We start from the raw sequence: 26,693 nt of genomic DNA, 5'->3' as shown, positions 1-26,693 counted from the left end.
GTCCTTGTTGGTTGTTTATTTTATATATAGTAGTGTGTATATGTTAATCCCAAACTCCTAATTTACCCCTCTCCCTCCTTTCCCATTTGGTAACCATAAGTTTGTTTTCTGTGTCTGTGAGTCCATTACTGTTTTGTATGTAAGTTCATTTGTATCATGATTTTTTAGATTTCACATATAAGCAATATCATATGGTATTTGTCTTTCTCTGTCTGATTTACTTCACTTAGTATGATAATCTCTAGGTCCATCCATGTTGCTGAAAATGGCATCATTTTATTCTTTTTTATGGCTGAGTAATATTCCAGTGTGTGTGTGTGTCTGTGTGTGTGTGTGTCTGTGTGTGTGTGTGTCTGTGTCTGTGTGTATACACACCACATCTTTATCCATTCATCTGTCGATGGACATTTAGGTTGCTTCCATGTCTTGGCTATTGGAATTTACTTTTAAATAGACAAGTAAGCAATGAGTGAATTGGTTTCAACCCTTGTCCTTGTTGACCTCAACCATATTTGATACTGTCAAACACATTCTACACTTTCTTCTGCCTTTATCTCAGGGCTCACAAGCTTGCTGATTCTCCTCCCTTGCTGACTGTCCCTTCTCTCTTCTTTCTTGGCTCTTTTTCTTCTTTTCTTCTTCCCTAAATGGTAACCAATCTCCAAGGCATATCTTTGAATATTGCTTTTACTGCTTTCTCCCTTGAGGATCTTGTTCTTTATTAAGGCTTCAATTTTCACCTTTATGTAGATACAGTCCTAGTGGCTAATCTACACTCTCCTGTATTTGGATTCATATTTCTTAATACTTGTTGGTCAAAAGGATGTCCTATTGACTCACCCCTTAAAATTGAACTCGCCATCTTCCTGAAGCCAGCTCTGTCCTTGGCTTGTGTGTGCACGTTGATGGTGTGGCGGCTTTTCCAGGTACCAAGAGGCTTCAAATACCAGAGTCATGTCTGACTCCTCCATCCTCTTCCCACCATGTCAGTTGCTGAGTCATGTAAATTCCATCTCCACATGCTCTTGCATCTGTTTCTAACCTTATATTTTTGCTCCCAGCCACTATCTTGATTTAGGTTCTCATTTCTACTATCTTAGACCTGTGTTCTTCAAAGTGGAGCACTTAAGACAATCCACTGAGTGTTGGAAGAAAATATTAGAATTTATACATACATACATGCATACATATATATATATATATATATTAATCTCAGTCTTTAAAATGTTCTATTTTATATATATTCAATATCTTGTAAATAATTTATTAGAGTAGTACATATATACAATATATAAGAATATATTAATATTATTACTACAGTAATAATATATTATCCACCAACAAACCCTCATTGGTTTCTACTGCCTGTTATGTTGAAAACAAATTCATCCGCCTGTTACTCAAGACACATGCAATCCTCCTTTCTAGTCTAGGAAGTCTGCAGTCTTCTGTGTTCTCACTCCTTACCTTTATATCTTTGTTTGTATTTTTCTCTTCTTTTACTCTCCACTTGCTGTAAGAAGTAGTACATGTGTTACATAAGAGCAAAATGGATATATCTCAGTCTTTGAAATGTTCTATTTAATATAGGTTCAGATCTTGGTTCTTCCACTTTCTAGTTGTTTCATTTGGCTAAGGCACTGACACTTCAGAGCTGCGACATCCTCTGGAAAACTGGAATAATAACCATCAGTTCTCAGGTTTGTTGTGATGAGTTATTGAAATAACACATGTGTTGAGCTTAGCATCATGCCTGGCACATCCATAATACCTGTTCTATAAATGAGAGCTGCTGCTACTGCTTCTGATACTCTTTTTCAAGTTTTCTTTTGTCCAGTTATCCCAAATTGTGAGATTGTGCAGGAAAGTGTATGTTGTCATAATATAAATATGTTCAATAATGAGCTTGACATTTATATGACTATTACTACTCAGACCTCCTAACCAGCATCATGTAACTGACTCCTGTCCATCTTGACAATGTTGGTCTCATTTTTCAGTAGGATTGTCCAATGTTATTAATACCCAACAGGAAGTGCAAATACAATGCAAAGCAGTTGTAAAGTGAAAATGCAAACTTTGCAAAAGATGTCAGGTCTCATGAAGTCAACACAAGTGATATTAGAAAAACGATGGAATCATATACAAAGGCAATGACAAATCAGCATCCGGTGGAAAAGGAGAAAATTGAACAAGTAAAGTATAGGTACCTCAAAAAAGAATGTTTTAAATATCAAAGGATTAAGAGGGAATTTGGGAGAAATTGATGAGGGCTTTGAATATTTCTGCTGAAGGAAGTCTTTTAAAAATAATTGGTCTGAGTACTTAACTAAGATACAAAAAGCATTAACCATGAAAGGAATTATGGGTAAATCTTACTACATTAAAATTAAGAATGCTCCTCAAAAAAAGTCAAAGAAAGCAAGTCACAAACTTTATATAGCTTTATCTATCAGAATATATAAAGAATTTCAAGTCAACAAGAAAAAGACAACTCAGTAGAAAAACAGGAAAATGATGTATGTGAATAGGCATTTCTCAGAAGAGGAAACATGAATGATGAATGAACTTGAAAAAAAATGTTCAGCCTTATTTTATAAGCAGAGAAATGAAATATACAACCTCACTGAGGCACAATTTTGCAGTTTCTAGAGGGATGAAAGTTGTTTGTTTATCTATTGCTCTGTTATAAATTACCACCAATTTCACGGCTTAACACAATATATATTATTTTGTAATTTCAGTGAATCAGGAGTATGGGTATGGCTTAGCTGGGTCCTCTGCTGAGGAATGCCTGACAACACCAAGTAATGGCAAAGATGCAGATCAGTTTTTATACAACACTTTGGAAAATAATTTTACATTGTCTTACAAAGTTGAACATCCATGTATCTTTAAGATGCAGCAATTCCACTTTTAGGTCTACGTGCTGGGAAGACTTGTACTTGTGAGCTAGGGAACATGCACGAGAATGTTCATAGCAACATTGCTGGTAAAAACAAAGCCCTAGAAACAATCCAAATGCCCGCCAACCGGAGAATGAGTAAACTGTAGAATTCTCATCCAATAGAATATCAAGTGAACTACATGAGCAGAAACATAAAATGACATCAGTAAATCTAGAATCATCATGGTGAATAAAACAAGCAAGTCAAAGAAAAGTAGGTACACTTGGATATATTTTTATAAAGCTCAAAGCAAAGCAAAATTAAATAATAGGTATATGATAAAACTATATGAAAAAATCTAGGGAATGATGATAATGGGATTCAGAATGGTGCTTACCTTGGCTAATGGTGACAGTTGTGTAGGCACAGGGATGGGACAGAGAAAGGGGTATACAGATTTAGGTATTGATAATGTTCTATTTCATAAGTTGGGGGATGGATTAATCACAAGCATTCATTTTGTTATTATGCTTTGTAGTTGTATATGGTATAGATATTCTTTTGTGTGGTTGTTAAATAATAAAAATTTAAGAAAATGGTGTATTGCAAAAGTCAGATATATGAAGTCAAATTGTACTATAAAATAATGTTAGTTGTGTTAAAAAACCAATTATTTAAATTGATTTTTTGTTCTAGTAAGTAGTATATTATTACAATTAAAATATAAAAATTTAAGTAGGACAAGATAACCTTTTTATGAGTTTTAGATAAGTTTTTCAAGGAAAAAAATCTCATTCAAACTTTTTTCCTTATTATTTACTATGAAAAATGATCACATTTCAAGTGGATTGACTTCAAGTGGCTTTAGCTATTAAATTTGTCCTTTGATAGTGAGGCCCTTTTCTAATTCATGAATACAAATATTATTGCTGCTACTAATACTCCCATGAAGTTCTAAATGAACTGTTTCCCTCTCTATGGCCCACCAATGGCTCTCATCTCTACCTCTGAACCTACTCACACACTGCACACCACTCCTACCACCTCTCTGTGGACCTGGCGTTACTCTGTCTTGCTCTATGACTTATTATTTGTTTTTCCTCAACTGAATAGTAAGCTCCTTGAAGTTTTTTACCTTACTTGTCTTTGTATGTATGAAACTGGGACAATCACATGCATGGTATTGGTACTAAATAAAAACTTAGTTGACTTGCAGTTTTCTAGACCTGTTTCATTACAAGCTTAAACTCAACACTATCATTATTTAACATGTGCAAATTCTTCACATACATTAAGTTGCTAGATAAGGTACAAAGGTAAAACAAGCCAACAGTCATGGTAATGAAGTTCAGGCTCCTCTAGACAATTATATACTTTGTACAGGACTTCATAAACATATACTTGCATTTGGAAATAAAATCCCTTGTGAAAAGATCTCTCAAGAAAGTTTGTGTTAAAAAAAGAAGAAAAAAGAAAGTTTGTGTTGCTTATATCAGAAAGCGCCAGAAGTATTTTCTATTGTCACAAAAATGGTGAAGGTTAGTGCATGCAGATTTCTCGTATGCCTCATAAAACACTTAATCATCTACATCTGAAGCCTAGAACCACGGTGTAACCAAGTAGTTCCATGCTCATAAGGAAGTCAGCCGTATAATTCTGTTTTATCCCCAAATCCAGCGTCTCCCATCCTCTCCAGGGGCCTTTACTACTTCATGACATCATAAACAAGATAGGTCCAGAGTTCAGTCTAGCTGACATTTTTGTTATAAAGCTAATAAACAAGAAAGCCGCAAGGTATCAGCTGTTATTTTTTCCTTTTCTAAAGCTAGATAGAAATGTAATATGTTTACACAGTTTCTAATTTATTTTCCTACTAATGAAAACAGGCATTCTTAGATAAGTTAGGCAATGTTCTGGAGTCGCCTTTATAGAGAGAGGGAAGCAATTTTGTTTAAACATTTAAATCTTAGTCTTTTGTCTTTATCTATTGTTAAGAATTGTGGATGGGGGTGGGAGGATAGAAAAAGACTAAAACCAAGCAAAGAGGCAAAAGTGTATTACATTTATTTTTAATTATGGAAAAGAGTTATGTGTGCAATTAGAATTTCTGTGTTTAAGGAGGCTGTTGAAAAAGCCAGCATATTATTTAGTTGAGGACTATAGTTTAAGAGTTACGCTTGCATTTTCATACTTACATGTATCAGTATGTATGTGCACATACAAGTAGAGTTTTCAGAGCCAATTAAGTGAATACATTTGAATTAAAAAAGGCATTTGAAACAACCTGAACTATCAGAAAACCACTATAAACATATAACTAAAAGATCAAGTGACTTCCTCAGTTATAAACAGTATACACAATGAAAAAGTTTAGCTCAAATCTGTGAAACTTATAGTACTGGCTCACTGGGGTGAATTATATACAAGCTCTGTTAACAGGAAGATTGTACCCAATGGTCTAATTCAAGTAAAAGTTCAACATAAATATATCTTACCTCTATTGATGTGTCCTACTAAAGTATGATGGGCATAGTTTGCTGACAACATAATTGCAAGCAACAAAATTACTGAGCACCTAGGATGAGTAGAGAACAATAGTAGCTGCAAGGGAGCTATGGAATGATCCATTGTGGTTCTGACCTTAAAGGCTCATAATTCAATTGGAGAGAAAGAATGGACTCATAAAGATTAAATACTGAAGTAACACAAATGGCATCTGTTGACATTTTGGAAATGAGATTTTCTGTATATCCTGTGAAGTAGGCTTTCTCAGAAGTAGTGGTTATGGGATTTAAAAAAAATCAACTTCATCTTGAACCCATTAGGTGAGCAAGAGTGAAGGCAAGACTGTGTCTCTCTCCTTAGATTGTGTGATATCCAAGCATCTGAGTGGGTGACTTTCACCCTGGCGGGTGTAGATAAGTGTGTGTATTTAGATCAGGAGGAAAGCTGCCTGTTTCACATGAGGTAGTTAGCCCACAGGGTGAGGTAATTATTCCTAATGCTCGTGCAAGCAAATTGATGCATCCAGGGTGAGCAGAATCAATGCATTGTCATTTGCCAAGCTCAGATTCAGATGAAAACAGAATAAATTAGTTCCTCTTAGTCAGTTATTGCCTCAGGTAGGTGAGCTGAGGAAGAAGAGTGTTAGGGTGCCCATTGAATGTGAACTACCTTCTGTTTTCAGCTGAAGAGGCAAATCAGAAGACACAGAATAGAAACAGACAGTGAATATAAAATTGTAGCTCAGTGGGGAAAGGAGTTCTGTGAACAACTCAATTTCTTCCTCTGAATTGTACCCAGAATAACACTGACTCTTATTTGCATAGACTGTTCAGAATGTAGACTTTTAATTTACTGTCAGATTAAATACAAATACCTAAAGTCTGAGTGGTTCCATATCTGGAGCTTCCAATATGGGGTTACAGACTGTTACCATGTAATGACAGCATTATTTGAAGCTAATACTGTAATTAATTTTTTACCAATGTACTCAGCCAGTATTGACAATGAGCCGTGCTGTTATCCAGCATAACTTGGCAGAGTCTCTTGCAGCAAAAGAATCCATAACCATGTCTGACGGTCTGTCCAACTGAGAGACTGGGCTGTCCAGGAAGAGAACGTCATTTCAAGGATGGACGTAGTACGGTTAATGCTATGCTCAGCCAAAGAGAGGGCTAGTCTTTTGGTGTTAATAGCCCAGTACAGCTGTTCATAAAATAATTTAAAGAGTGAGGCATGCTACAAAGTAATATTGATGTGCATTATGCACAAGCTCTGAATAAATAAAGAAGTGCCGACCTGAAGATGCTATCTTTTGTTGGTGGGGAAATAATAAACTATTTGTGATTTTCTTATGATATTTCATTGACATATGGTTCTTCTAACCCAGTGACAAATTAATTGACTTGGTTTAAAAAGAAATGGATGCAGCTTAGTGAAGAAGGACACCATATGTATTACAAGGCAGCTGGTTCTGCCACTGCTGGCTTATGAAGACGATATACGTCGGACAGCTAACGAGTCTCTGTTGCATTAGATTCTCTTTATAATAGAATTGCATGCTTTGTCTCTAAATGGGGTTATTATACACACCATTGCACAATGTTTGAAGAGCTTAGTTGGCCCTTGTAGAGGGTTAGGAGAGAAATAAATTGGAAAACAATCGTACTTAAGACCTTCAATCCGTCAAACACTCCATGTTTATCTAAATTACTAGCACAGTCTCCCCAAATACAAATCTGTGTGATACACACGTGTAGAATGTTAATGCTGACCAGCTTTCACTTTGCTTTTATCAAAAGCTAGGTTTTTTATTGTAAGCATAGACCCAAGTTCACGCATGTTGAAGCCTGCCAGTGCATTTCAACCAGAACCCTCCATTTCCTCTCCCACTGTCTTCATCCCTGAAGTTTCATTTGGTATTCTTTCCATCCACCATGAATGCACATGCATCACTTCTCCTGGGTTATTCCACCCTAAGAACTTTTTGACTTTGAATACTCAGGCAGTTTTCGTGGTTATTCACTCAGTTTCTTCATTTTCCCCTCCACACTTGTGGGCCCTGACTGTTCACTCAGTTATTCTTTAGAATAAATCCATTTCAATTCATTTTATAGCCTTGATAAAACTCCAGGAAGTTACAGAAGAAGACAGGATAAGTGGCAACATTGTCCACGCTGTCTGTATATGGAGATTGCACGTCCTGTTAGAGGACACAGCAAGGCTCATTCAGATGGGGTGGGTCAGCAGAAGTGGGAGCTGAGTTGGGCTCTTACCTCTGATACCCTCTCACCTGGCTTTGAACCTGACTCCATTCTTCTATTGATGTTATCGTGTAGCCTTTAGGAATTATGTAGCTCAATTTGATCCAGATTCTTTAGGGTTGTAACACATCTTCAAGCCGCAGAGGAGGTGTTGCATGGGAAAAGTGATCCTTGAGTATATCATGACAAGGTTTTTGGCTTGTCGAAGAATTGGACGCATCACTCATTCCTGTTGACCTTGGGATTCTTATCTGTGAGATGAGGTAAAGAGATTTGCTTCTTCCAGTCTTTTCTGTGACTCTTTCCTCCCTCCCTACCAGGAGCAATTGAAAAGAATTATGCCTGTGAAACATTGAATGGTTCTCGGAGAAAAATGGCCTTTTCAGTTTAAGACATTATCGTATCCCAAACCAGATGCTTCCTCCTCATCATTGGGAGATTCTTTACTTTTCGAGTCGACTCGTACTCTGGGTATAGAGAAAGATGAGATGACAGAAATGGACAAAACAGTTTCATGGGCTTCCCCACATATTTATTACCCTCTCCAAATTGAATCTTGAAGCCTTGTCAGAAGTGTTATTTTTCCAACAGAGCAGGCATTAAGTGGCTAGAGAAAATAAACTCACTTCCTGATATCTTTCTCATTGCTTGCTACATCCATTTACTGGGAACATTATATTGTAAGGTGTGACAGGAGGTGTTGTACAGCAAAGGAGAATCACCACTTTGGAATTCTATTTGTCCAAGTTTTCTTCTTTTGCATGGACTTTTGGGTTTCCGTGTCATTTCTGGAATTATTTCTTAAATGGTGAGTATTATTATTATTTTTTAACATCTTTATTGGAGTACAATTGCTTGACAATGGTGTGTTAGTTTCTGCTGTATAACAAAGTGAATCAGCTATATGTATACATATATCCCCATATCCCCTCTCTCTTGTGTCTCCCTCCCACCCTCCCTATCCCACCCCTCTAGGTGGTCACAAAGAACCGAGTTGATCTCCCTGTGCTATGCGGGTGCTTCCCACTAGCTATCTATTTTACATTTGGTGGTGTATATATGTCCATTCCACTCTCTCACTTCGTCCCAGCTTACCCGTCCCCCTTCCCATGTCCTCAAATCCATTCTCTACGTCTGTGTCTTTATTCCTGACCTGCCCCTATGTTCTTCAGAACCTTTTTTTTTTTTTTTTTTAGATTCCATATATATGTGTTAGCATACAGTATTTGTTTTTCTCTTTCTGACTTACTTCACTCAGTATGGCAGACTCTAGGTCCATCCACCTCACTACAAATAACTCAATTTCGTTTCTTTTTATGGCTGAGTAATATTCCATTGTATATATGTGCCACATCTTCTTTATCCATTCATCCAATGATGGACACTTAGGTTGCTTCCATGTTCTGGCTGTTGTAAATAGAGCTGCAATGAATACTGTGGTACATGACTCTTTTTGAATTATGGTTTTCTCAGGATATATGCCCAGTAGTGGGATTGCTGTGTCGTATGTTAGTTCTATTTTTAGTTTTTTAAGGAGCTTCCATACTGTTCTCCATAGTGGCTGTATCAATTTACATTCCCACCAACAGTGTAGGAGGGTGCTCTTTTCTCCACACCCTCTCCAGCATTTGTTGTCTGTATATTTTCTGATGATGCCCATTCTAACTGGTGTTAGTTGATGCCTCATTGTAGTTTTGATTTGCATTTCCCTATTAATTAGTGATGCCGAGCAGCTTTTCATATGCTTCTTGGCCATATGTATGTCTTCTCTGGAGAAACCTCTATTTAGGTCTTCTGCCCAGTTTTTGATTGGGTTGTTTGTTTTTTAAATATTGAGCTGCATGAGCTGTTTATATATTTTGGCGGTTAATCCTTTGTCCATTGATTCATTTGCAAATATTTTCTCCCATTCTGAGGGTTGTCTTTTCATCTTGTTTGTAGTTTCCTTTGCTTTGCAAAAGCTTTTAAGTTTCATTAGGTCCCATTTGTTTATTTTTGTTTTTATTTCCATTTCTCTAGGAGGTGGATCAGAAAAGATCTTGCTGTGATTTATGTCAAAGAGTGTTATTCCTATGTTTTCCCCTAAGAGTTTTATAGTGTCAGGTCTTACATTTAGGTCTCTAATCCATTTTGAGTTTATTTTGGTGTATAGTGTTAGGGAGTGTTCTAATTTCATTCCTTTACATATAGCTGTCCAGTTTTCCCAGCACTACTTATTGAAGAGACTGTCTTTTCTCCATTATATATCCTTGCCTCCTTTGTCATAGATTAGTTGACCATAGGTGCATGGGTTTATCTCTGGGCTTTCTATCCTGTTGCTTTGATCTATGTTTCTGTTTTTGTGCCAGTACCATATTGTCTTGATTACTGTAGCTTTGTAGTATAGTCTGAAGTCATGGAGTCTGATTCCTCCAGCTCCGTTTTTTTTCCCTCAAGGCTGCTTTGGCTATTTGGGGTCTTTTGTGTCTCCATACAAATTTTAAGATTTTTTTGTTCTAGTTCCATAAAAAATGCCATTGGTAATTTGATAGGTATTGCATTGAATCTGTAGATTGCTTTGGGTAGTACAGTCATTTTCACAATATTGATTCTTCCAATCCAAGAACATGGTATATCTCTTCATCTGTTGGTATCATCTTTAATTTCTTTTATCAGTGTCTTATAGTTTTCTGCATACAGGTCTTTTGTCTCCTTAGGTAGGTTTATTCCTAGGTATTTTATTCTTTTTGTAGCAGTGGTAAATGGGAGTGTTTGCTTAATTTCTCTTTCAGATTTTTCATCATTAGTGTATAGGAATGCAAGGGATTTCTGTGCATTAATTTTGTCTCCTGCAACTTTACCAAATTCTTTGGTTAGCTCTAGTAGTTTTCTGGTGGCATCTTTAGGATTCTATATGTATAGTATCATGTCATCTGCAAACAGTGACAGTTTTACTTCTTCTTTTCCAATTTATGTTCCTTTTATTTCTTTTTCTTTTCTGATTGCTGTGGCTAAGACTTCCAAGACTATGTTGAATAATAGTGGTGAGAGTGGACAACCTTGTCTTTTCACCATTGAGAATGATGTTTGCTGTGGGCTTGTTGTATATGGCGTCTATTATGTTGAGGTAGTTTCCCTCTATGCCCACTTCCTGCAGAGTTTTTATCGTAAATCATTGTTAAATTTTGTCCAAAGATTTTTCTGTATCTATTGAGATGATCATATGGTTTATATTCTTCAATTTGTTAATATGGTGTATCACATTGATCAATTTGCGCATATCGAAGAATCCTTGCATCCCTGGGATAAACCCCACTTGATCATGGTGTATGATCCTTTTAATGTGTTGTTGGATTCTCTTTGCTAGTATTTTGTTGAGGATTTTTGCATCTATGTTAATCAGTGATATTGGCCTGTAGTTTTCTTTCTTTATGACATCTTGTCTGGTTTTGGTATCAGGGTGATGGTGGCCTTGTAGAATGAGATTGGGAGTGTTCTCCCCTCTGCTATATTTTGGAAGAGTTTGAGAAGGATAGGTGTTAACTCTGTAAAGCCATCTGTTCCTGGGCTTTTGTTTGTTGGAAGATTTTTAATCACAGTTTCATTTTCAGTGATTGGGATTGGTCTGTTTATATTTTCTATTTCTTCCTAGTTCAGTTTTGGAAGGTTGTGCTTTTCTAAGCATTTGTCCATTTCTTCCAGGTTGTCCATTTTATTGGAATATAGCTGCTTGTAGTAATCTCTCATGATCCGTTGTATTTCTGCAGTGTCAGTTGTTACTTCTCTTTTTTCATTTCTAATTTTGTTGATTTGAGTCTTCTCCCTTTTTTTCTTGATGAGTCTGTCTAATGGTTTATCAATTTTGTGTATTTTCTCAAAAACCAGCTTTTAGTTTTATTGATCTTTGCTATCATTTCCTACAGTTCTTTTTCATTTATTTCTGATCTGATCTATATGATTTCTTTCCTTCTGCTAACTTTGGGTTTTTTTTGTTGTTGTTCTTCCTCTTTCCCTAATTACTTTTGTTGTAAGGTTAGATTGTTTATTTGAGATTTTTCTTTTTTCTTGAGGTAGGCTTGTATTGCTATAAACTTCCCTCTTAGAATTGCTTTTGCTGCATCCTGTAGGTTTTGGGTCGTCGTGTTTGTTTTCATTGTCATTTGTTTCTAGCTATTTTTTGATTTCCTCTTTGATGTCTTCATTGATCTCTTGGTTATTTAGTGGTGTATTGTGTAGCCTCCCTGGGTTTGTATTTTTTACAGCTTGTTTTCCTGTAATTGATATCTAGTCTTATAGCTTTGTGGTCGGAAAAGATACTTGATATGATTTCAATTTTCTTAAATTTACCAAGGCTTGATTTGTGACCCAAAATATGATCTATCCTGGAGAATGTTCCATGAGCACTTGAGAAGAAAGTGTATTCTGTTGTTTTTGGATGGAATGTCCTATAAATATCAGTTAAGTCCATCTTGTTTAATGTATCATTTAAAGCTTGTGTTTCCTTATTTATTTTCATTTTGGATGATCTGTCCATCGGTGAAAGTGGGGTGTTATAGTCCCCTACTATTATCGTGTTGCTGTCGATTTCCACTTTTATGGCTGTTAGCATTTGGCTTATGTATTGAGGTGCTCCTATGTTGGGTGCATAAATATTTACAATTGTTATATCTTCTTCTTGGATCGATCCCTTGATCATTCTGTACTGTCCTTCTTTGTCTCTTGTAATAGTCTTTATTTTAAAGTCTATTTTGTCTGATATGAAAATTGCTACTCCACCTTTCTTTTGGTTTCCATTGGTGTGGAATATCTGTTTCCATCCCCTCACTTTCAGTCTGTATGTGTCCCTAGGTCTGAAGTGCGTCTCTTGTAGACAGCATATATATGGGTCTTGTTTTTGTATCCATTCAGCCAGTGTATGTCTTTTGGTTGGAGCATTTAATCCATTTACATTTAAGGTAATTATCTATATGTATGTTCCTATGACCATTTTCTTAATTGTTTTGGGTTTGTTATTTTAGGTCTTTTCCTTCTCTTGTGTTTCCTGCCTAGAGAAGTTCCTTTAGCATTTGTTGTAGAGCTGGTTTGGTGGTGCTGAATTCTCTTAGCTTTTGCTTGTCTGTAAAGGTTTTAATTTCTCCATCGAATCTGAATGAGATCCTTTTGGGTAGAGTAATCTTGGTTGTAGGTTTTTCCCTTTCATCACTTTAAATGTCCTGCCAGTCCCTTCTGGCTTGTAGAGTTTCTGCTGAAAGGTTAGCTGTTAACCTTATGGGGATTCCCTTGTATATTATTTGTTGCTTTTACCTTGCTACTTTTAATATTTTTTCTTTGTATTTAGTTTTTGATAGTTTGATTAATATGTGTCATGGCGTGTCTCTCGTTGGATTTATCCTGTATGGGACTCTCTGCGCTTCCTGGACTTGAGTGACTACTTCCTTTCCCATAATAGGGAAATTTTCAACTATAATCTCTTCATATATTTTCTCAGTCCCTTTCTTTTTCTCTTCTTCTTCTGGGACCCCTGTAATTCAAATGTTGGTGCATTTAATGTTGTCCCAGCTGTCTCTGAGACTGTCCTCAATTCTTTTCATTCTTTTTTCTTTATTCTGCTCTGAGGTAGTTATTTCCAGTATTTTTATCTTCCAGGTCACTTATCCATTCTTCTGCCTCAGTTATTCTGCTATAGATTCCTTCTAGAGAATTTTTAATTTCATGTACTTTGTTGTTCATCATTGTTTACTCTTTAGTTCTTCTAGGTCCTTGTTAAATGTTTCTTGTATTTTCTCCATTCTATTTCCAAGATTTTGGATCATCTTTACTATCATTACTCTGCATTCTTTTTCGGGGAGACTGCCTATTTCCTCTTCATTTGTTTGGTCTGGTGAGTTTTTACCTTGCTCCTTCATGTGCTATGTATTTCTCTGTCTTCTCATTTTGCTTAACTTACTGTGTTTGTGGTCTCCTTTTCTCAGGCTGCAGGTCCCTAGTTCCTGTTATACTTGGTGTCTGCCCCCAGTGGGTAAGTTTGGTTCAGTGAATTGTGTAGGCTTCCTGGTGGAGGGGGACTGGTGCCTGTGTTCTGGTTGATGAGGCTGGATCTTGTCTTGCTGGTGGGCAAGACTGTGTCCGGTTGTGTATTTTGGGGTTTCTGTGAACTTATTATGATTTTAGGCAGCCTGTCTGGTAACGGGTGGGGTTGTGTTCCTGTCTTGCTAGTTTAGCATGGAGTGTCAAGCACTGGAGCTTGCTGGTCATTGAGTGGAGCTGGGTCTTAGCGTTGAGATGGAAATCTCTAAGAGAGCTCTTGTTGACTGTAATTATGAGGGACCGGGAGGTCTCTGGTGGACCAATGTCCTGAACTCAGCTCTCCCACCTCAGAGGCTCAGGCCTGACATCAGCTGGAGCACCAAGACCCTGTCAGCTACATGGCTCAGAAGAAAAGGGAGAAAAGGAAAGAAAGAAAGAAAGAAAGAAAGAAAAAAGTAAAATAAAGTTATTAAAAAATATATATATATATTATGAAAATAAAAAAGTAATAAAAAGAAGAGAGCAACCAAACCAATAAACACATCTACCAATGATAACAAGCGCTAAAAACTATACTAAAAAAAAAATGGGACAGCGAGACCTGCAAATAAAGGGGAGAGCCGGGGCTGTGGCGGGAGGAGGAGTGTGGGGGCCGGCGGCAGCAGGGTCGGGCGGCCTGGGCAGCGAGCGGGTAGCGCGGGGTCAGCCTATGTGACTGGGCGGCGCCGGCGCGGCCTCCGTCAGGAGAGGATTCAAGATGACCAACGAGGAACCTCTTCCTAAAAAGGTTCGACTGAGTGAAACAGACTTCAAAGTTATGGCACGAGATGAATTAATTCTCATGTGGAAACAATATGAAGCATATGTACAAGCTTTGGAGGGCAAGTACACAGATCTTAACTCTAATGATGTAACTGGCTTAAGGGAATCTGAAGAAAAACTAAAGCAACAACAGCAAGAGTCTGCATGCAGGGAAAACATTCTTGTAATGCGACTAGCAACCAACGAGCAAGAGATGCAGGAGTGTACTACTCAAATCCAGTACCTCAAGCAAGTCCAGCAGCCTAGCGTTGCCCAACTGAGATCAACAATGGTAGACCCAGCGATCAACTTGTTTTACCTAAAAATGAAAGCTGAACTGGAACAGACTAAAGACAAACTGGAACAAGCCCAAAATGAACTGAGTGCCTGGAAGTTTACGCCTGATAGGTAAACAAATCATACTCCCCAGTCAAGACTCCCCTGACAGTCCCACTACGAGAAAGCTCTGGTGGGACAGCCAAGTACTCGTTTCCACACCAAGACTCAGACTTTTTGAGCCAAAAAGCCACATTCTTATACTATCCAGCTTGTAATGGTTAATGTAAAACTTACCAGATGAACCTTGTGTTTCAGCTTTTTTCTCTTCCCCCTCCCCTTGCTTCAGAGGCCTGATGGCGTCGGACTATTCCGAAGAAGTGGCCACCTCCGAAAAATTCCCCTTCTAGAACATGTAGACACTTGAGAAGTGTTTCTGTTTGAAGAAAATAGAGGGAGAAACAGAAGTCTTAAGTCTGTGGCACACTGTGTCTTCAGACAGTTTGGAGGAATGAAAACCTACAGATTTAAAATCATGAATTGAACATGTAAAATTCCAGTAAATGTAAAGATGGAATATGCATCGCTCTTAACCTTGAGCATAGTGACTTAGAGACACTGTATATCAGTTTTGCCAATAAGACTGTGGACTTCGTGATTGTTGTTGAACTTCTGGGTCAAACTCAAATGAGGTGAATTTTGCCTTCAAAGGGTTTATTTGCTAAGAACCAACTTAATAGTCATGAGAGAATCAAATAATAGATGTCAGTACAAGTAGTTCGTATATTTAACCATTTAGTTTGGGGCTCCACATTACTTGATTGAGCCTTAAATCAATGTGGTTTTACTCAATGGTTTGTTCTTTGAATGGTTGCTAATACTGTAGATAATCTTATTGAGGACTGTACAAATAATGAAGGTGTGGTATCAAACTTCAGGTCTAAACTGTTTGAAGCATTATAAACATTCATTTCACAACTAGATTGTATAAGGTTATTAGCTGTGATGAGACTCACTGCGTTATTTTTTTCAGTAGTGAAATTTATTAAATCCCCATTCCATTCAACAGGCACATGTGGAAAGAGCATTGTCGTTGGTGTTAATGGGGGAATGTGTTCCTTCATTGTATTTGGGCCTTTTGTATTGCACTCTTGATATTAAATTAAATGTGCCTTGAAAAAAAAAAATGGACAGACAGAACCCTAGGACAAATGATAAAAACAAACGTATACAGACAAAATCAGAGAAAGAAACATACACACAATCACAAAATAAGAAAAAGGAAAAAGTATATATATATATATAAGCATATTTTATGTATATATATAAAAAAGGAAGAGAGCAACCAAATCAGTAAACAAACCTACCAATGATAATCTCTAAGTACTAAACTAAGATAAACATAAAACTAGAAACAAATTAGACGCAGAAAGCAAACCCCAAGTCTACAGTTGCTCCCAAAGTCCACCACCTCAGTTTTGGGATGACTCGTTGTCTATTCAGGTATTCCACAGATGCAGAGTACATCAAGTTGATTGTGGATATTTAATCCGCTGCTCCTGAGGCTGCTGGGAGAGATTTCCCTTTCTCTTCCTTGTTTGCACGGCTCTTGGGGATTCAGCTTTGGTTTTGGCCCCTCCTCTGTGTAGGTCGCCCTCTGGCGTCTGTTCTTCACTCAGACAGGAGGGGGTTAAAGGAGCAGCTGCTTAGGGGGTTCTGGCTCACTCAGGCTGGGGGGAGGGAGGAGGTATGGTATGCAGGGCAAGCTTGTGGCGGCAGAGTCTGGCATGACGTTGCACCAGCCTGATATGCACTGTGTGTTCTCCCGTGGAAGTTGCTCCTGGATCACGGGACCCTGGCAGTGGCGGGCTGCACAGACTCCCAGGAGGGGAGGTGTGGATAGTGACCTGTGCTTGCACACAGGCTTGTTGGTGGCTGCAGCATCCTTAGCATTTCGTGCCCGTCTCTGGCGTCCACACTGATAGCTGTGGCTCACGCCCGTCTCTGTAGCTTGTTTAGGCGTGCTCTGAATCCCCTCTCCTTACGCACTCCGAAACAGTGGTCTCTTGCCTCTTCGGCAGTTCCAGACTTTTTCCCAGACTCCCTCCCAGCTAGCTGTGGTGCACTAGCCCCCTTCAGGTTGTGTTCACAGAGCCAACCCCAGTCCTCTCCCTGGGATCTGACCTCTGAAGCCCGAGCCTCAGCTCCCAGCCCCCACCCACCCCGGCGGGTGAACAGACAAGCCTCTCAGGCTGATGAGTGCTGGTCGGCACCGATCCTCTGTGTGGGAATCTCTCCGCTTTGCCCTCTGCTCCCCTGTTGTTGTGCTCTCCTCCATCACTCCATAGTTTTGCCCCACCCCCACCTCCGCTACCCCCCATCTCTGCCAGTGAAGGGGCTTCCTAGTGTGTGGAAACTTTTCCTCCTTCACAGCTCCCTCCCAGAGGTGCAGGTCCTGTCCCTCTTCTTTTGTCTCTGTTTTTCCTGTTTTCTTTTTCCCTACCCAGGTACGTGGGGGAGTTTCTTGCCTTTTGGGAAGTCTGAGGTCTTCTGCCAGTGTTCAGTAGGTGTTCTGTAGGAGTTGTTCCACATGTAGATGTATTTTTGATGTATTTGTGGGGAGGAAGGTGATCTCCATGTCTTACTCCTCCGCCATCTTGAAGGTCCTCTCGTGAGTATTATCTTGATATTTGTTGCTCCAGAAGCTTATCCCATCTGACTAATTTTTAATTTGCATACACTCTTTTGAAAGTAGAGCCATGTTATTTGTTATAAATTTTCTGTAATTCGGCTAGGGAAAACTAAAACAAATGGTAACAATGACTGGTTAATGAATTTTCTTTTACCTATTTTTTAGATGACATTTATGTTCTCTGGCAAAAACATTATTTGATGACAATGGTAAGATTAGTTAGCTCTAGGTAAAAATTAGTTTCCAGTTGATTGGATGTTTATTTAATGAGAGGGCATTTACTTATATTTTTTCCTTAAACATAATTAATTACCTTAAGGAAGTAAATGTAAAAGTACAGAGACAAATGAGTAGACACACTAGTCTTTATTTGTTTTTTATTTTTATACATTTATTTTATTTATTTTTGACTGTGTTGGGTCTTTGCTGCACATGGGCTTTCTCTAGTTGTGGCAAGCGGGGGCTGCTCTTCATTGCAGCGCACGGGCTTCTCATTGCGGTGGCTTCTCTTGTTGCGGAGCATGGGCTCTAGGCACATGGGCTTCAGTAGTTGTGGCACACGGGCTCAGTAGTTGTGGCTCGTGGGCTCTAGAGTGCAGGCTCAGTAGTTGTGGCTCACAGGCTTAGTTGCTCCGCGGCATGTGGGATCTTCCCAGACCAGGGCTCAAACCCATGTCCCCTGCACTGGCAGGCAGATTCTTAACCACTGTGCCACCAGGGAAGCCCGACACGCTAGTCTTTATCAGTGCTTGTTCAGATGACTGCAGTTCAGAGAAATGGGAATCCAGAATTGAGATGCCTTAGAAATAAATCTTGGCTCATGTGTAGTATCTTTAGTTCAAGGATCTGAAAATACATTACAAGCAATTAAACTTCAGGGTAGAAATGGGAATTCTGTATTGCTTATTGGTTTAAATAAGTCATAGAATTATGATTTGCTTTGGGATCCTAGGAAGTCCTTTCTTTTAGTTCTACAAATTTGTATATCTTAGGTTTCCTGGATTTTTACCTACTCCCTCAAATCAGTTCCAGATCTCAGTTCTTCTCATGCCATGTTTCTTAAAAGACTCACTTCTTTTTTACTTCTGACTTATTCTTCAGTCTCTGTGACCTTTACCCCCACACGTTACTCCAGCCTTTCTGACCAAGGTTGCTTGGTCCTCACAGCCCACCCCAGAGGCTGTTTTCAGTCCTTCTCCTGTTTCTTCTCTTTAACCCCTTTGATGTCACTGATGATTCAAATCTTTCCTTCCTTTTTAAACGTCTGCCTTTTCTTGGTTTGGGGTAAATTATTCTCCCTCATTCTCTTTCTCTGGGTCTCTCATACTTACCTACCCCTTATATGCTAGTTTTCTCAAAAATCAGGTTGCCTTGGCCCTCCCTGTAAGCCATCCCAGTAGACAGATCCACTCCCATGGCTCTCGATGTGATCCACCTCTGGTTCCAACATGCTCCTCAATTCTCAAGTCTGAGACCTTGTTTTCAACTTCTCTTCTAGATAGTCCCACAGGGCCTCAAGCTTAACATTTCAGGAACCCACTGATCATCAGCAGAGAATGTAGTAACAGTTCCCTTCCCCTCTCCCTATATCCTCCCCTCTCCTAGCCTGTCTGCCTCCAATGCCAACACCTCCACCCCCTGAGGTGTCCACAGTAGCAACCTTGAAGTCCTCTGGGCTCCTGGTCCTTCCTTCCTCCCTTGTCTGGTCATTCACCAAATCTCCCTGATTCTGCCTCAGAAATGTCTTCACATCTACCTACTTTCCATTCTAGCGACCTTGGGTCCAGCTTTCTTCATCTTCTGCTTGTACTGGTCCCCTGAGCAGTCCCCTCATTCTGTTCTCTGCTTTCCTGCTGGAGTTATTCCTCTGAAGACAAACCCAGGCATGGCTCATCCTTGGCTCCCAGTTGCTTAAAGGATGTGGTCCCAAACCACATCGCATTTGCCAACCTACGCACCCAGCATTTTCTCTCCATGTACCTGCCTAGTGTATGTACCTGCTGAGCTGGACTCAACTCTCTCCTGTTCTCATCACTGAACCTTGGCCTAAAAAGCCCTTCTTTTCTCTCTCTGCTTGGGGAAAACTCCTACTCATTCTTTAAGGGACAGTTTAAGTGACATTTTTGTGAACTCTCCCCCAACTCCTCCAAACAGTTAGTCACTCCCTGCTTTTACTGGCCACAACACTTTGTAGAAATCTTCTGTCACCATCCTTGTCTCTCAGTCATGTGACATAAGTTTAGGAAGAGAGGGACTGTCTCTTCCTCATTTGTCTTATTATTTGTATCCAAATGCTAGCACATCCTGGGCCCTTGATCAGGGTTGGGATATCACAACTTTTTAAAGTTGAAATATGATTGATGTAGAATATTGTGTTAGTTTCAGGTGTGCTACATAGTGATTTGACATTTACATATATTATGAAATGATCACAACACTAAGTCTAGTAATCATCTGTCCCCACACAAAGTTATTACAATATTATTGACCATTTTCCTTATGCTGTATGTTATATCCCCATGGCTTATTTATCTTATAACTGGTGGTTCATACCTCTTAATCCCCTTCAGCTATTTCTTCCTCCCCCTACCCGCCTCCCCTCTGGCAAGCACCTATTTGTCCTTTGTATCTGAGTCTGTTTTATTTTGTTTTTTAGATTCTACATTTAAGTGAGATCATACGGTATTTGTCTTTCTCTATCTGGCTTATTTCACAAAGCATAATACCGTCTAGATCCATCCATGTTGTTGCGTATTGCAAGATTTCAATTTTTTATGGCTGAGTAATATCACTTTGTATACATATACTACATATTCTTTATCCATCATCTATCAATGGACACTTAGGTTGCTTCCATATCTTGGCTATTATAAATAATGCAGCAATGAACATTGGTGTGCATGTATCTTTTTGAATTAGTGTTTTTGTTTTCTTCAGGCAAAAACCCGTAAGTGAAATTCCTGGATCATATGGTAGTTCTATTTTTAATTTTTTGAGGAACCTCCACACTCTTTTCCAACTTACAAATTGGCCACACCAATTTACAGTCCCACTACAGTGCACAAGTACTCCCTTTTCTCCACAAACTCGCCAACACTTTTTATAGTCTTTTTTGATGCTAACCATTCTGATAGGTGTGAGGTGGTATCTCATTGTGGTTTTGATTTGCATTTCCCTAATGATTTGTTACGTTGAGCATCTTATCATAATGTCTGTTGGCCGTCTGTATGTCGTTTTTGGAAAAATGCCTATTCAGGTCCTCTGTCTGTTTTTTAATAGAGTTGTTTGGGGTTTTTTTTTGATTTGTGTTGTATGAGTTCTTTGTATATTTTGGATATGAACCCCTTGCTGATTATATTGTTTGCAAATATCTTCTCCCATTGAGTAGGTTGCCTTTTCATTTTGTTGATAGTTTCCTTCCCTAAAAGCTTTTTAGTTTTATACATGTTCTATTTGTTTTTTTGTTTTGGTTTTGTAGCCCTTGTCTGAGGAAACAGATCCAAAAAGATATTGTAAAGACTGATGTCAAAGAGTTTACTGCCTATGTTTTCTTCTAGGAGTTTTTATGGCTTCAGGCCTTGCATTTAAGTCTTTAATCCATTTTAGTTTATTTTTGTATATGGTGTGATAAATTAGTTGGTTTTTTTTCAACTTTTAAAAAAAAATCATTTATTTTTAATTTATTTTTTATGTGGGTAAGCATACAATTTATTTTTTCTATGTTCTTATTTTTTAATATTTTATTTATTTTTGGCTGCATTGGGTCTTCGTTGCTGCATGTGGGCTTTCTCTAGTTGTGGTGAGCAGTGGCTACTCTTCATTGCAGTGCATGGGCTTCTCATTGCAGTGGCCTCTCTTGTTGTGGAGCATGGGCTCTAGGTGCATGGGCTTCAGTAGTTGTGGCTCGTGGGCTATAGAGCGCAGGCTCAGTAGTTGCGGCACATGGGCTTAGTTGCTCCGCAGCATGTGGGACCCTCCTGGACTGGGGCTCAAACCTGTGTCCCCTGCGTTGGCAGACAGATTCTCAACCACTGCACCGCCAGGGAAGTCCGATAAATGAGTTTAGTTTGATTCTTTTGCATGTGCCTGTCCAATTTTCCCCACACTATTTATTGAAGAGGCTGTCTTTTCCCCATTGTATATTTTTGCCTCCTTTGTCATAGATTAATTGACCATATTGACCATATCATAATAATGATCCCATTATTTCTGGGATCGCAATTCTGTTCCATTGATTTATGTGTCTGTTTTTGTGCCAGTACCATATTGTTTTGATTACTGCAGTTTTGCAGCATTGTTTGAAATCAGGGAGCATAATACCTCCAGCTTTGTTCTTCTTTCTCAAGATTGCTTTAGCTGTTGGGGGTCTTTTGTGTTTCCATACAAATTTTAAAAATTATTTGTTCTAGTTCTGTGAAGAATGCCTTTGGTATTTTGATAGAGATTGCATTGAATCTGTTGATTGCCTGGGGAAGTATGGTCATTTTTACAATATTAATTCTTTCAATCTATTAGTATGATATATCCTTCCATTTGTTTGTGCCACCTTCATTTTCTTTCATCAGTGTCATATAGTTTTCAGAGTATAAGTCTTTAACCTCTTTGGTTAGACTTATTCCTAGACTTATTCCTAGATATTTTATTCTTCTTGATGCCATTCTAAGTGGGATTGTTTCCTTAATTTCTCTTTCTGATATTTTGTTATTAGTGTATAGACATGCAGCATATTTCTGTATATTAATTTTGTATCCTACAACTTTACTGAATTTCTTCATTAGTTCTAGTAGTTTTTTGGTAGCATCTTGAGGGTTTTCTGTATATGTAGTATCATGTCATCTGCAAACAGTCAGGTTTTACTTCTTCCTTTCCAATTTGGATTTCTTTTACTTCTTTTTCTTGTCTAATTGCTGTAGCTAGGACTTCCAATACTATGATGAATAAAAGTGGCAAGAGTGGGCATTCTTGTCTTGTTTCTGATCTTAGAGGAAATGCTTTCAGCTTTTCATCAAGTTTGCTTTGGGTTTGTCACTTACGGCCTTTATGATGAAGTATATTCCCACCATATTCACTTTGTTGAGGTTTTTGTAATAAACAGATGTTGAATGTCAAAAGCTTTTTCTGCATTATTGAAAAGATCATATGATTTTTATTCTACAATTTGTTAATGTGGTGTATCACATCGATTGATTTGTGCGTAATGAACCATCTTTGTATCCCTGGGATAAATCCCACTTGATCATGGTATCAAGGTGATGCTGGCCTTGTAGAATGAGTTCAGAAGTGTTCCTTCCTCGAGGAACCAAGATGGTGGAGTAGAAGGACGTGCTCTCACTCCCTCTTGTGATAACACCAGAATAACAACTAGCTGCTAGACAGTCATCGACAGGAAGACACTGGAAGTCACCAAAAAAGATACCGCACGTCCAAAGACAAAGTAGAAGCCACAATGAGATGGTAGGAGGGGCACAATCACAGTAAAATCAAATCCCATAACTGCTGGGTGGGTGACTCACAGACTGGAGAACACTTATACCACAGAAGTCCACCCACTGGAATGAAGGTTCTGAGCCCCACGTCACGCTTCCCAACATGGCGGTCTGGCAGCGGAAGGAGGAATTCCTAAAGAGTCAGACTTTGAAGCCTAGTGGGAATTGATTGCAGAACTTCGACAGGATTGGAGAAAACAGAGACTCTACTCTTGGAGGGCACACACAAAGTAGTGTGTGCATCGGGACCCAGGGGAAGGAGCAGTGACCCCAGGGGAGACTGAACCAGACCTACCTGCTAGTGTCGGAGGACTTCCTGCAGAGGCGGGGGGGTGGCTGTGGCTCACCGTGGGGACAAGGACACTGGCAACAGAAGTTCTGGGAGGTACTCCTTGGAGTGAGCCCTCCCAGAGTCTGTCATTAGCCCCACCAAAGAGCCCAGGTGGGCTCCAGTGTTGGGTTGTCTCAGGCCAAACAACCAACAGGGAGGGAACCCAGCCCCACCCATCAACATTCAAGCGGATTAAAGTTTTACTGAGTTCTGCCCACCAGAGCAACAGCCAGCTCTACCTACCACCAGTCCCTCCCATCAGGAAACTTAAATAAGCCTCTTAGATAGCCTTATCCACCAGAGGGCAGACAGCAGAAACAAGAAGAACTACAGTCCTGCAGCCTGTGGAACAAAAACCACATTCACAGAAAGACAGACAAGATGAAAAGGCAGAGGGCTATGTACCAGATGAAGGAACAAGATAAAACCCCAGAAAAACAGCTAAATGAAGTGGAGATAGGCAACCTTCCCGAAAAAGAATTCAGAATAATGATAGTGAAGATGAACCAGGACCCTGGAAAAAGAATGGAGGCAAAGATCGAGAAGATGCAAGAAATGTTTAACAAAGACCAAGAAGAATTAAAGAACAAACAAATGGAGATAAACAATACAATAACTGAAATGAAAACTACAGTAGAAGGAATCAATAGCAGAATAACTGAGGCAGAAAAACGGATAAGTGACCTGAAAGACAGAGTGCTGGAATTTACTTCTGTGGAACAGAGTGAAGAAAAAAGAATGAAAAGAAATGAAGACAGCCTAAGAGACCTCTGGGACAACATTAAACGCAACAACATTCGCATTATAGGGGTTCCAGAAGGAGAAGAGAGAGAGCAAGGACCAGAGAAAATATTTGAAGAGATTATAGTCGAAAACTTCCCTAACATGGGAAAGGAAATAGCCACCCAAGTCCAGGAAGCTCAGAGAGTCCCATGTAGGATAAAGCCAAGGAGAAACACACCGACACACATAGTAATCAAATTGGCAAAAATTAAAGACAAAGAAAAATTATGGAAAGCAGCAAGGGAAAAACGAAAAATAACATACAAGGGAACTCCCATAAGGTTAACAGCTGATTTCTCAGCAGAAACTCTACAAGCCAGAAGGGAGTGGCATGATATACTTAAAGTGATGAAAGGGAAGAACCTACAACCAGGATTACTCTACCCGGCAAGGATCTCATTCAGATTCCATAGAGAAATCAAAAGCTTTACAGACAAGCAAAAGCTAAGAGAATTCAGCAGCACCAAACAAGCTCTACAACAAATGCTAAAGGAACTTCTCTAAGTGGGAAACACAAGAGAAGAAAAGGACCTACAAAAACAAACCCAAAACAATTAAGAAAATGGTCATAGGAACATACATATAGATAATTACCTTAAATGTGAATGAATTAAATGCTCCAACCAAAAGACACAGGCTTGCTGAATGGACATAAAAACAAGACCCATATATATGCTATCTACAAGAGACCCACTTCAGACCTAGGGACACATTCAGACTGAAAGTGAGGGGATGGAAAAAGATATTCCATGCAAATGTAAGTCAAAAGATACCTGGAGTAGCAATACTCATATCAGATAAAATAGACTTTAACATAAAGACTATTACAAGAGACAAGGAAGGACACTACATAATGATCAAGGGATCAATCCAAGAAGAAGATATAACAATTATAAATATATATGCACCCAACCTAGGAGCACCTCATTACATAAGGCAACTGCTAACAGCTATAAAAGAGGAAATCCACAGTAACAGAGTAATACTGGGGGACCTTAACACCTCACTTACACCAATGGACAGATCATCCAAACAGAAAATTAATAAAGAAGCCCAAGCTTTAAATGACACAATAGACCAGATACATTTAATTGATATTTATAGGACATTCCATCCAAAAGAGCAGATTACACTTTCTTCTCAAGTGTGCACGGAACACTCTCCAGATGGGTCACATCTTGGGTCACAAATCAAGACTCAGTAAATTTAAGAAAATTGATATCATATCAAGCATCTTTTCTGACCACAACACTATGAGATTAGATATCAATTACAAGGGAAAAAAATGTAGAAAACACAAACACATGGAGGCTAAACAATATGTTACTAAATAACCAAGAGATCACTGAAGAAATCAAAGAGGAAATCAAAAAATACCTAGAGACAAATGACAATGAAAACGCCACGATCCAAAATGTATGGGATGCAGCAAGAGCAGTTCTAAGAGGGAAGTTTACAGCAATACAAGCCTACCTCAAGAAACAAGAAAAATCTCAAATAAACAATCTAACCTTACACCTAAAGGAACTAGAGAAAGAAGGACAAACAAAATCCAAAGTTAGCGGAAGGAAAGAAATCATAAAGATCAGAGCAGAAATAAATGAAATAGAGACAAAGAAAACAATAGCAAAGATCAATAAAACTAAAGAAGAAGGTAAACAAAATTGATAAACCACTAGCCAGACTCATCAAGAAAAAGAGGGAGGGGACTCAAATCCATAAAATTAGAAATGAAAAAGGAGAAGTTACAACAGACACCGCAGAATACAAAGCATCCTAAGAGACTACTACAAGCAACTCTATGCCAATAAAATGGACAACCTGGAAGAAATGAACAAATTCTTAGAAAGATATAACCTTCCAAGATTGAACCAGGAAGAAATAGAAAATATGAATAGACCAATCACAAGTAATGAAATTGAAACTGTGATTAAAAATCTTCCAACAAACAAAAGTCCGGGAACAGATGGCTTCACAGGTGAACTCTATCAAACATCTAGAGAAGAGCTAACACCCATCCTTCTCAAACTCTTCCAAAATATTGCAGAGGAAGGAACACTCCCAAACTCATTCTACAAGGCCACCATCACTCTGATACCAAAACCAGACAAAGATACTACAAAAAAGAAAATTACAGACCAATATCACTGATGAATATAGATGCAAAAATTCTCTACAAAATACTAGCAAAGAGAATCCAACAACACATTAAAAGGATCATACACCATGATCAGGTGGGATTTATCCCAGGGATGCAAGGATTCTTCAATATACGCAAATCGATCAATGTGATACACAATATTAACAAATTGAAGAATAAAAACCATATGATCATCTCAATAGATGCAGAAAAAACTTCTGACAAAATCCAACATCCATTTATGATAAAAATTGTGCAGGAAGTGGGCATAGAGGGAACCTACCTCAACATAATAAAGGCCATATATGACAAACCCACAGCAAACATCATTCTCAATGGTGAAAAACTGAAAGCATTTCCTCTAAGATGAGGAACAAGACAAGGATGTCCACTCTCACCACTATTATTCAACATAGTTTTTGAAGTCCTAGCCACGGCAATCAGAGAAGAAAAAGAAATAGAAGGAATACAAATTGGAAAAGAAAAAGTAAAACTGTCACTGTTTGCAGATGACATGATACTAT

General features: G+C 38.7%; 2 protein-coding genes across 3 annotated transcripts in view; both read left to right on the top strand.

Moving 5' to 3' along the window:
• Positions 1-26,693, top strand: part of CFAP58 (cilia and flagella associated protein 58) — a 117,010-nt gene that overhangs the window by 75,045 nt on the left and 15,272 nt on the right. The window lies entirely within an intron of this gene.
• On the top strand, positions 14,240-15,542 carry LOC117308494 (pre-mRNA-splicing regulator WTAP-like). Of its 2 annotated transcripts, none has more exons than XM_033841978.2 (2): positions 14,240-14,869; positions 15,087-15,464. In XM_033841978.2, the coding sequence occupies exons 1-2, from the start codon at positions 14,418-14,420 to the stop codon at positions 15,145-15,147; spliced, it is 513 nt and encodes a 170-aa protein (XP_033697869.1). In that variant the 5' UTR covers positions 14,240-14,417; the 3' UTR covers positions 15,148-15,464. The 2 variants fall into 2 exon arrangements, 1 of the variants encoding a protein (XP_033697869.1); XR_012326909.1 differs by having other exon boundaries at positions 14,804-14,869; positions 15,056-15,542.

Source organism: Tursiops truncatus, chromosome 16 (genome assembly GCF_011762595.2).
Source record: "Tursiops truncatus isolate mTurTru1 chromosome 16, mTurTru1.mat.Y, whole genome shotgun sequence".
NCBI classification, from domain to species: Eukaryota; Metazoa; Chordata; class Mammalia; order Artiodactyla; family Delphinidae; genus Tursiops; species Tursiops truncatus.
Note: the sequence above shows the minus strand (reverse complement) of the source record. Positions and strands in the feature narration are given on the sequence as shown.